Raw genomic sequence first — 12,133 nt, 5'->3', positions numbered from 1 at the left:
GGTGCTGTGTGCCTTCCCCTGTTGCAGAGCAGGTTCCCTCCCGCACACCAACAAAAAGGCCCAGATTCAGAAAAGCATCCCTATTCTGGACAGATTAAGTACTGTTCTGAATAAGGATTGATTTATGCATGTGCCTAAGTGTTGTCCTAAGTGAATCATCCCAAAGTGCACAAAAGTCCTATTTTAGCCCATTTCACTGTACAAGTTATTCATGCACATACTTATAGTGGATCCTTCTTTGCTGAGCATTTTACAAGTTCAGAAAACAAAACCACACTTGCATACTAAATTAACTGTTTTAAAAGATTAATAAGTCTGTCAAATCAAACCATGTTGCACTGGAATAATGAAATGAACAATGATAAGAAATGGCACTGATCCTCAAAACAGGCAATTTGTTTGGCAAATTTACCTTTCAGAGCACGATGACGTGGCTGTAGAAACTGTTTAGGAAAAACTAGCAAGATTTTCTATTTTTTGATGGGGAAAAATACCGTGCCCCTCTGTCTCCTCCCCATTGTTCTCATGCTCATAAAGTGCTGAACCATATTTGTTAAAGCTGTCCAAAACTTCACCTCCAGGTATAAAGACAAAGCATGAAAAATTTCAGCCTGAAAGATGAAAGTTTCAGAATACGAGTAATTGAAAATAGAGGGTAGGATGGAAACTTTATCCAACAATATTTATTGTAACAGTAACTGGTGATCCTACTATATTATTGGTCCTGATCATTCCCCATTAAAAACAATGGCAAAAGCCTCATTCACTTCAGCAGTATCCAGATGGGGCTTGCTGTATATATTATAGATATATGTTTCATGTACACTTCTGTTTGTATTGTATGGTTTTTATGTATATGTATGAATGTTAATAGAATGTAAAAAAGGAGTATAAAACAACGAATGAATGTTTTTCCTTTTCTGGCTGTATGAAATAAACTATTTTCCTGTGTTCCTTTGGGAATTAAAGATGCATTTCTGCTGTTTTCATGAGGCCTGTGACAACTTTTATAATGCAAGTGGCATAAAATATACCACTACAACCAACACTAATTATTTTCTAGTTTAATTAGTAAGTTTTAAATGGCCTAGTTAATAAAAATAAATAAATAAACATGTTTGTTGCATCTTAATTAATAGGGGAATGATTAGATTTCACCAAGATTAACAAACCGTATTTTCATAGATCTCGGATGTCCTCTTTGATAAAAATACACCATAAATTAAGCAAAGCATATTACATTGCACTTGATGATGAATATTGATATCAAGGATGTTAATTAGGAGAACATTATGTGAAGAATAAAATATTGAGTCACACAATATGATAAATGAGTTTTTAGATCTTGAACTTCTCTTTTAAATACTGATTCTAATTACTCCTTTTTTATTTTTGGTAGCATGGACAGATACCCACTACCAGATGTTACCACTGTTTCAATAGTCACTCAGCTAATGTTTAGGGAAGTGATCAGCGTTTTAAAAAAAATATTAAAACCATACATCTCTAATGTAATTTATTAATACAGTAATACTTGTGTAAAAGTCTTTCACAGTGTTTGATTTAGACAATTCCCATTATCTCTTGGATTACGAGGTAGAATTCTATATATCCTTTAAAGTTTATGGGATGTTGATGGGAAGGAAATTATAGGACAGAATGGAGACCTCCACACAGCATGACCTCGCACCTACAGTGCATGTGAGGTCACACTGCAGAGGATGCCATTCTGCATTCAAGTGTACAGTTGTATGCCTGACTAAATATGTGATGGCACGCTACTGGTTGGCAGGTTTCCATTTCAGTATTAGGGATCACCTGTGAGGCCTATGTTTGGCAGGGTGAGATGTGTTTATTTTCATTTCAACTGTTATGTTAAGTAGTTGGAGCTGGGGAAATTCCATGATGTGAATTATTGTGAAGTGTACAAAGCTTATCTGCTGTTGCTGTTCATCAGTTTTAATGGTTGTTTTGTGTGGTTTTATTTTTTTTATTTTAAATTCTGGATATGTTCATGAAATCCGTCAAGTAATGGTCTAACCATGACTAGACTATCTGAATCTAATATTTAAACTGCAGTATTAAAATCATACAGCATATTACATTTATAGATATTGATGGATAAAGGAGGATCCTGTGTATTCCACAATTGTTTAGCAGTGGAATTTGCCAGAATCCATCCTTTGCTTGTGTTTCAGAATCTAGGCTTTCATTTAAATAAAAAAAGGTTTTAGTTCTCATGGCTGCAAATAGAACCCTACAAATATGTGCTGAGTGTAAAATTATTACCTTGTGTCTCCTTGAATCTGCAGACAACCTGAAACGATAGTTCGGAGATGGGAGTTGCTCCAGTACCTCTCAGAACAGTATCCCTTTATTCATTTCGAAATATAATACAAATTTCAATGTCAAATTAACTGTTTCACACCTGATCATTTTAACATCCCACAAACTTTAATAGATTCATCCCATAGACTTTAACTATCTTCCACATCTCACACCTTTCCAGATGCCAAAAGCCCCAACTGTCCACTCTTAACTGCCAAAATCATTTGCTTCTATGTTAGTTATGCATTTTCAGTACATTACTCTGCAGCATATTTGAAAATTAAAAATTTTGGGGCAGCATGAAAAAATTTAATGTCATATTAAATAAGGGGGGGAGATACTAGAATGGCTATTTTTCATTTTCATATATAATTAAATTAAACTTCAATTTTTGTGTGTGATTTTCCTGAAGTTGTCGCAAGAATCTCCAGTCTGCTCCACTGGAGTATGTTTGAATACGCAGGGTCTTGCCCCAGAATTTAGGTCAAGTTTGCTCTGGCGTATACAGGGCCTTGACTACAATTGCATTTAAGTGGGAAACATAGTCACCTGTCTCTGTTCATTTTTAAGATCTCTTTACTCCTCTCCTCCCTATCTACATTCCTTGCAGTTACTGTGCAGATTAGTACCACATCCTGAATGCCTGGCCTTTTACAAATGACCTCTTGTTTCTGTACCTTCTTGATATGCTTTTGAGTTGCTTTTTGCTACGGATTTCTGCTTGTCAGATACTTGCTTATTGAACAGACATATACAAGTATCACACCACAATTTGAATACATTGTATTCAGTGTCTTAATGAATTGATTGACAGATCTCCTCATTATATGACTTTCAATCAGGCCTGTGCTCTTTAGTCAGTCACGGTATGTCAACAGTCCAGTAAAACACCTGCAACTGGCCTGTCTCAGCTGACTCGGGCTCAGGGGGCTTAGACTGCGGAGCTATAAAATTGCAGTGTAGCTATTCCAGCTTGGGCTGGAGCCTGGGCTCTGGGAACCTGCAATGGGGGAGGGTCCCAGAGCACAGGCTCCAGCCTAATCCAAACATCTACAGTCCAATTTTATAGCTTTGCAGCCTGCACCCCATGAGTCTGAGCCAGTTGACATAGGCCAGCTTTGGGCATTTATTGCAGTGTAGACATACCCTTAGGCACTTTTGAAAATCCCACCCAAAAATGTGTGTGGAAATTAAGGAAAAACAATGGCTTCAGATATTCATCTATCTCAGCCAAAGCTGATCCATTATCTCAAAGCCTCAAGTTTGAAACTAACCCAAATCAGTCATTCACCCTAAATTACCCAGGTAATGGCTATTCCATGGCCCATGTGGAATGCATTGGTGCTTTCAATCTAGTTATTAATGGACAAATGCCCACATCCCCAAAATCACTGCTACTGTTGGCACGTAGTGACATGCTGGTCACCGCAGCAGATAAGCCAAGGATAAAATAGTCTATGAAGTCTGTAAAACCTCACAGCCCACTTTAATGGGGGGGGGGGGGCTAGCTCAGTGGTTTGAGCATTGGCCTGTTAAACCCAGAGTTGTCAGTTCAATCTTTGAGGGGACCATTTAGAGAATCGGGGGCAAAAATCTGTCTGGGGAATGGCCCTGCTTTGAGCAGGGGGTTGGACTAGATGACCTCCTGAGGTCCCTTCCAACCCTAATATTCTATGAATGGCAGTGTAGGGAAATTCATGCAGTCACTCCCTATGTTGTACTTGTGTGGCTAGATAGCACTTCATGGTCTAGGACTGTTGATCCAGCACCTTTTAAATACTTACTTTTTCAAAAGAGCCTAAGTGAGTTGGGGCCACAGTTCCACTGGCTTTCAGTAAAATTTGTAATCTTTAAATCACACCTTTAGTGAATGAAATCAGACTTAAAAAGCTCTGCTTTATATGAAATTGGTGCTTGAATAAAAAAGAATTCTAATTCAGCCTTTGGAGGCATCATTAGCCCATTGGACTTCCTCATGACTGGTCATGTGACAAACCAATCAGGTATTGGACCAACTTCTGTTGGTGGCCAAGGTACAAGCTTTCAAGCTGAACAGTGATCTTCCTCAGCTCTCTGTACCTTCTACCAACAGAACTTGGTGCAGTAAAAGCTATTACCTCCCCAACCTTGTCTCTCTCATATCCTGGGACCATCATGGCTACAGCAACACTGAAAACCAGTTAAACAACCTTTTGCCCCCCTAATTTTTCACTCATTTTTGGCTGAAGAATTAAAAATCTCATGTTGATGCCTACTGGGGTGGGAAATTGCAAAAAACAAATTCAACTTTTTCCTTGGTGCCTCTTGTTTGTTCTCTCGAAATAGTTCTCTCAAAACCAGTGCTTAATTTGTAATGAAAAAAGGTGCCGGGGCTCAAGCAGTTTCTTTACATTCATAACTGATGCAGCAGGCCCAGAGGTGCCGGGGCTATAAACTGCCAAGCCTAAAAGTGCCGGGGCTCAGCCTTGGCAAGGCCTGGCACAAAGTAAGCAGTGCTCAAAACTCAATGATTGTCAACTGAAAAAGGTGAATCTACTGTTTACATTAGTAAAAACAACTAACGCTTCCAGAATGCATCTTGCAACAAAATAATTTAGCATATTTTAAGAACAGAAAAAGTTCATCCGACTTAGCATGCTGACTGGTGATTTAGTACACAGGACCAATTTTGGGTTAAATAATTAGTTTTTTTAACTGATACCAGGGGTTCTTGAACAGAGGTGCTCAGTAAATTAATGGTTTAATATATATACTGTGTATTTTATAAATAAGAGGTGGTAAGTGACCTCCAACAACTGAAAGGAAAAGCATTATAAATCCCACAAGAAGCTATGTTTCTGGATTTCTGGGTCAAGTTACTTGATGTAATAAGCGTTTTTCTGTAAGTGCTATTCTTCTACATGGGATTTAAGCATAATTAAAACTGTTGTCTACCTTTGTTTTGGGGACACTACAACAGGTTCGGAATGAGTCGTAGATCCCCTGCCTCCATTGACAGGCAGAACACGCAGACAGATACTGGTGGCAGCGGCAAATCCACACCAAGCTGGCAGAGGAGTGAGGATAGTATTGCTGACCAGATGGGTAGGTAACTTCTGCAGTAAGCAAAGAGTGTTAACCACAAGGTGATTTTGGCAATATATTTCGCCATGCAGTGAGAGAAGCTTCTAAAGCACTGTATTTTCTCTTTGTGAATGTTACTCTTATTAATCAGAATGAATTATTAGATCTTAGATATACTTCAGTCTGTGTCTTTGAGACCTCTGAGTATCACCTGAGGAAGAACTGCAGTTGTGAGGCTAAACCTTTCATAATTCTCCCATTCTCTGGAACACCATGTCCTTAAGAATTTAGATAGACACACTTCTTAGTTTGTCTTGCTGTTGAAGACTTGTTTGACCACACCTACTCTCCCCAGTGGTTCGGCTTAGTTTAATTTTCGCTTAGTTTATCTTAAGTGTTTGTGATTTTCTCTTTCAAATGGTGCAATATAAATGCAAATTGATTGTTTGATCATTGAAGCTATAATAATCCCATGTACAAAATGGAAAAAATGCAATTAAAGTTTAAATAGTGAAATATATCTGTAGCTTGGTTAGAATTGCCTTCCATCAGTGTATACATTTTCTTTGCATTTTGCAATTAAGTTGTCAGCTGAAGAAATATATTAACTATATAAAACAGCTGGGTACTGAAGATTTGCACTGTTAAGCCCTCATTTGGCGTTTCAGTACATAGACCTTTTTCTCCTTTATATATCGCTGTTGTGCATTGAGGTGACAATTTGACACTAGTTGATACCAGTGAGAGTCTGACACTAATACAAGTTTTGCCCTACAATAGCCAACCAATTACATTTTTACAATATGACTAGTTTGGTCAAGGTTGCTATTTTTTTAAATTCTTCTGTTGTTATAGGTTAGTAGGAATTTAGGACATTTTAGGACCAAGGAATTGAAGCTACTCTTGTAAGCCCATATCTTTCCCAACCTTGTCTGCACATAAGATCTTCTTACTGCATTGTAGTTTGCTCTTATTCCTATATAAATGTGCTAGTCTTGAACACAGAAGAAAGGATTCAGTGAATGCAGCAGGCATTGGGAAGTGCATTGTGATTCTCAGTTTCTGAAGACGTACTTTATTCCAGTAACTTCAGAGCCTTAATGAGCTGTGCCTTATTAATGAAGCCATCTGTCATCTCTTTCTCCTTTTAACATGGAAAACCTGTGATTATACTCATCTGTTCTCATTCTGACAGAATGATTTTTAATTGCATATGTTTTCATACTGTTGTGATGGTAACGACACATGTAAAACTGATCTCTTGTTCAGCATTACTTCTGCAGCTTCTCTGTTGTGTATTGGTGCTGGCATTGAATAGAGCTGCCAGCAGGTTCTGCTGTGGAATGTTAGGTGCTACAGTATTGGCTTAAAGAAAATGAAAGGAGCAGTAAAAATTGTGTTTCTGGTGGGAAAGGTGGTCCCAAGATCCGTCAAAAGCAAAGAGGGAGGATACAGGGCTATTTCTCAGTATCTCTCTTGGGTAGTGTCCTGCATTCAGACAGTTCTGACTGGAAGCTGTAATGTCAGTCCTGATGAGGCTATGTAGCAGTTTGGTTCACTACAAAATAATTAGAATTCTTTAGCTTTAAGAAGGCAATATTAGGGTTTGTAAATAGGTAGGACATAAGTCACGGTAGGTTCACACACTGCTGTTTCTGCCTCACCCTAGACTTTAAAGAATGTTTGTCCATTGCACCAAATCACCATTTTGTCACATTTACCAGAGTAAGAGGACTCATTAGGGCTAGAATGATAACAATGCTATAGATAAAGATTGAGAGAGAGAGTAGCTATATTGAGGAAATTTGGATAGCTCTCATCTGTACTTTGCCCGGTTGCAACTGGTTGATCAAGCTTGTGAATGCCTTATGCTACACTTGATGGCATTACTGTTTGTGGGTATGAAGGTAACATGATAACTTCTGAATGCTGCATTCAATCAATTCCAATTTTTCAGGGAATGTTCTAGCCATCAGTAACCAGAACACTATTGATTTGGGGAAAAATTATTGGTGGCAGAGTTTGGGGGACCATGGTATGTGGGGAAGAGGGAAAACAGCCCCTGGCATGGGTGAAAGGTGGGAATGAGGGGCAGATAAGGTCTCTGGCATAGGAGGGAAGGGGTAATGATGAACATGGAAGGAAGTGGGAAGGGGGGGTGTACATAGAGCCCTTAGCATGAGGGAGACCCTACTATAGGGGGAAGAGTAAATGGGGAGCAGACAGACTCGCCTTCAGGGAGAAGAGATGAAAGGAATGGGGGCAAACACAGAGCCCCTCGTGGGGGGAGAATAGAGGACCCTGAAATGGAGGAAGGGGGGCACACAGAACCCCTCGTGGAAGAAGAGATTGGAAGAGCCTAGTATGGGAGAAGGAGGACATGCAGCCATGGGGAAAGGGTAGCACACAGCCCTTGGAAAGGGGTAAGTGAGAAATGGGGGGGGCACACAGCCATGGGCAAAAAGGGGAGAATGGAGGCTGTGGGGGAGGTGGGAACGGGGGTGTACACATCTGCCAGCATAGTGGGGGAGAATGGGGAACCCTGGTATGGGAGGAGGGAGAATGTGGGGGTCACACAGAACCCTTGGCAGCAGGGGAGATTGGGTGACATTTCAAGGGAATCCCCGAGACAGTGCGGGTTAGGAGGGTGGCATGTAGGGAGCTCATGAGGTGGAATGGAGGGATTCAAGGAGCCCCTGGAAAGTGCGATAAACTCACCCTACAAAAACTATGAAGTCTGTGACCCTCTAGTACTCTAAGTTCCTTGGTTTTTGTAAGCACAAATTTCTCTTAAATGTTGCATTTTAAGAATGCGGAGTATTCAGTATCTCTAAAAGGTCCATGTGAAGAACTGTCACCAAGACCCATCCTCTTTTAGCTCTTTGAAAGCAAATATATATTTCTGGGGAACCCTCCATGCAAGACCTCTATACTTCTATAGCGACCTCTCAGAAAAGAATTAACTGCTTTTTATATTCAAACACCTCCTTATCCACTTACCTTAAACTGATATAAGGCACACTTAAACCAAGTACGAGTGTCCAAACAAGGAGATTGCACACATTTAATTAATTCCATTTCTAAATTGTTTTAGTTAAATTGGTACAACTTTCTCATGTAGACAAGGCCAAATATATGCTGTTTCTTCTTCAAGTCATTGCAGAACTGTATTCCGCTCAGATGTGCATGCACCCAACGCACCGAAGTCAGAGAATTTTGCTTAGCAGTCCCTGTTGGGACAGCACTTGCATCCTGTGGCCCTCAGCCTCTTCCATACCTATATCAGGGTGACACTACTCTGACCCCCCCCTCAGTTCCTTCTCACTGCTGCAGCTTGAGTTGGAGCTTCCTGTGTGGATTTTACCTCTCGGTTTCTGACAACAACGGTGCGATTGTCTGTAAATTGTTAATTAGCAATACCCTTGTAGTCAGTTTAGGAATTAGTTCTGTTTATAAGTGTTATATGGTACTATGCCCTCACCAGGATTTAAGCTCCATCCTTTTTGCGGGGTGGCATTTCCAAATAACAATCCCCATACATGTTTATTGTCTCTCTCTCCTAAAATACAACAAATGAGTGCTCCATTTGCCATTCTTTTAAGAAAAGCACTCAAGTTGCCTTGCACTTGTGTTTAAAACAGCACCTCATGGAACAAGCCATGAAGCCAGATTTGGCCCACTGCAGATACCAGGGCCATCAGTATTCAGAGCTGGTGTGGACCTTGGATAGGCCACCAGATTCAGACCCTTCTCAGAGAAAAAGGGACCAGTCCCCTTCATCTGCTCCCCCAAGGAAGAGAACTCATAAAACTAATCAGGGCCACTCCCGGGCTCAAAGAGACTCACACTCCTCTTAGAAGAGGAGGAAGGCACACTGCCATGTCTCAATGAAGAGGGCTTCTTGGCTGCAGAACTCAGGCATTGCTCTGTACATAAAATCAGACCATAGAAGAAATACCATTTGATGGACAGTCTTTGTTTTCTGAAAAGACACATGAGAAGTTACATTTTTTATGAACTCCAGGCTATGTTACGGTTTCTCTCAGGGTATCCTCAAACTGAAGTTGAACCATGCCAAACTGATTCTCATTGCACCAGGTTGGCCAAGACAATGTTCGTTTTTTGACCTCAGTCTGTCTGTTCAAACTCCCAGATCTTGTGTTTATCTTCCCAACCTAGTGAATCAATGCCATGGCCAGGTTGCACATCTGGCACTGAGCAGTGTTACACTTCACAGCACGGATGGTGGATGGCTAGGTGAGAATGAAGATCAATGTTCAGAAGCAGTTAGGAGAGTTCTAATCATCTACTAGTACTACCTGTTTGGCCAAGCAGAAACATTTTTCAGTTTGGTCAATAAGAGAATGTTAACTTGTGTTCAGGAGATTTGGATTACTTACTACATTTGAAATCCTCAGATCTGGCTCTTATCTTGTTGAGGGGCCACTCAGCAACGATCATTCTATCCTCCAATCCAAGGGAGGTCAGTTTTCTCAAACTTCATGGTAGTGAGATTTCTGAAAGGCACTTTCCACCTGTGAAGGAAACAGTCCCATTGTGGGACCTCAATACTGTACTGGCCGCCCTCATGGGTCCTCCATTTGTGTTAGTAGCATCATGCTTCTTGTCTCTCATTTCCCCAATGACAGCCTTTCTTATTGCTATAACTTCTGCAAAAAGAGTAAGCAAACTGCAAACCCTTATGGCATAGCCTCTATATACACAGTTCTTCAAAGACAAAGTGTCCCTGAGGCCACATCCAAACATTTTGTCAAAAAAAGTTTTGCAGTTTCATCTTAACCACCCTATCCACTTACAGGTATTCTTTCCTAAGACACACTTGAATGCAGATATCAGAGGGGTAGCCGTGTTAGTCTGGATCTGTAAAAGCAACAAAGAATCCTGTGGCACCTTATAGACTAACAGACGTTTTGCAGCATGAGCTTTCGTGGGTGAATACCCACTTCTTCAGATGCAAGACCTTGCATCTGAAGAAGTGGGTATTCACCCACGAAAGCTCATGCTGCAAAACGTCTGTTAGTCTATAAGGTGCCACAGGATTCTTTGTTGCTTGAATGCAGATGAACAGCAGCTTCATATGTTAGATATGAGATCATGCCTGACATTCTGTCTGGAAAGAATTAAATCATTTTGTTCATTACCACCTCAGCTCTTTGTGTCTTGTGTGGATCATATGAAAGGTCAGCCAGTATCTGGGCAGACGATTTCTAGGTCGATAACTTCCTGCATTACCACAACTTATGGAATAGCTCAGACCACGCCCCTACAGTCCTTACGGGCTCATTCAGCAAGGACTCAAGCCTCGTCAATTGCATTTTTCAGTGATATGTCAATCTTGGGGACATTTGCAGAGCTGCTGCATGGTTTTCTGTCCATTCTTTTGCCAAACCTTATGTGATTACCACAGCATCTAGGTCAGATGGGAAAGGAAGTCAGTTGGAAAGGCAGTTCTGCAGTCATTGTTTAAGAAGACTCCAAGCCCTATCTCCCACCAGTATTGTTTGTGAGTCACCTCAGTGGAAGACATGTCTGCAACCAGTTGAAGAAAAAAGTTATTTACCTGTACTATAACTTGTTCTTCAAGATGTGGGTGCAGATATGTATTCCACAACCCACCCTTTGTCCTAGTCTTGGATTCTGGTGCAAAGGAACTGAGGGTGGTTGGGGTGGTGCTGCCCTTATTTAGCCATGGGAGGGGCTCTGAAGGCCAGAGGGCATGAACATTGCCCCGATGGGTACTACAAAGCAAAGTTCTCTTGCTTCGATTGGCTGGGTACATGTGCACCTGAGTGGAATACACATCGGCACCCACATCTCGAAGAACAAGTTACACTACAGGTCAATAACTGGATTTTCATGGAGTACAGTCAAAACCATTGAGTGGTACAGAAATAGTACGACAGATGATATTGCTGTTTAGGACTAGACAATAGATTCTTTTAAAAATATCTGTTTGTTTATAGATGGTTTGATGAGAAATACTTGGGGTACTTATACAAGATGTGCTTGAAGTTCAAAGGGGAAATAAATGTGTATAGTTAAGTGATCACTGTAACTTGTCTGTTCTGCCTTGCTTACAGCACAGCTAAACAGGGATGGACCAAGCTTTCTAATTTATTGTCCTCTGGCCATGTGAACAAAGAGACATTCATTTTCATGGTATGCCAGCACCTGGTTTAATATCCTGGCCCCATCCTCTTGGATACGTGCGGCACAATCCTCACCTGATGTAAATATTCATGGCTTCATTGACTTCAGTGGAGCTGTACTGATTTACTACGGGTGAGGACTTGGCATTTGGTTGTTCACATGCGGTTTGTATACCATACATTCTGTATTTTGAAATAAATTTATGACTGAATGTCCAAAGGTTTTGGTTAATGACAGCAGTGGGGAAAAATCAAACTGTAACATCAGGTTTCAAGTTTTCTTAATTTGTCTCAGATGCCCCTACAGTGCATATACTGTGTAAGTGCAATGTTGCTTGCTGTATTGCAGAACCCACATGCCATCTCCCAGCTGTATCAAAAGTACTGCCATCCTTCAGAGACAGCCCCAGTGGAAGACTGATGAGGCAGGATCCTGTTGTTCACTTGTCTCCAAATAAGCAGGGTCATGTAAGTTAACTTATTAAAAATTATTTTTAAATGTTTGACTCTGTTTCTGCCCAAAAGGCCTGGGTGCCGTTCAAAGGCAAAGTATCTTTCAAAAACATAATGAT

At 40.6% G+C, this 12,133-nt stretch overlaps 1 protein-coding gene across 1 annotated transcript in view; it reads left to right on the top strand.

Annotated features, from left to right (window-relative positions):
* Positions 1 to 12,133, top strand: part of SIPA1L1 (signal induced proliferation associated 1 like 1) — a 177,649-nt gene that overhangs the window by 141,846 nt on the left and 23,670 nt on the right. The window contains exons 12-13 of the mRNA XM_045014975.1: positions 5,288 to 5,412; positions 11,911 to 12,029. Coding sequence (XP_044870910.1) covers positions 5,288 to 5,412; positions 11,911 to 12,029 — 244 coding nt within the window. The remainder of the gene's footprint in view (positions 1 to 5,287; positions 5,413 to 11,910; positions 12,030 to 12,133) is intronic.

This window comes from Mauremys mutica, chromosome 4, assembly GCF_020497125.1.
Source record: "Mauremys mutica isolate MM-2020 ecotype Southern chromosome 4, ASM2049712v1, whole genome shotgun sequence".
NCBI lineage: Eukaryota > Metazoa > Chordata > Testudines > Geoemydidae > Mauremys > Mauremys mutica.
The sequence above is the reverse complement of the archived record's forward strand: the minus strand, read 5'-3'. Positions and strand labels throughout refer to the sequence as shown.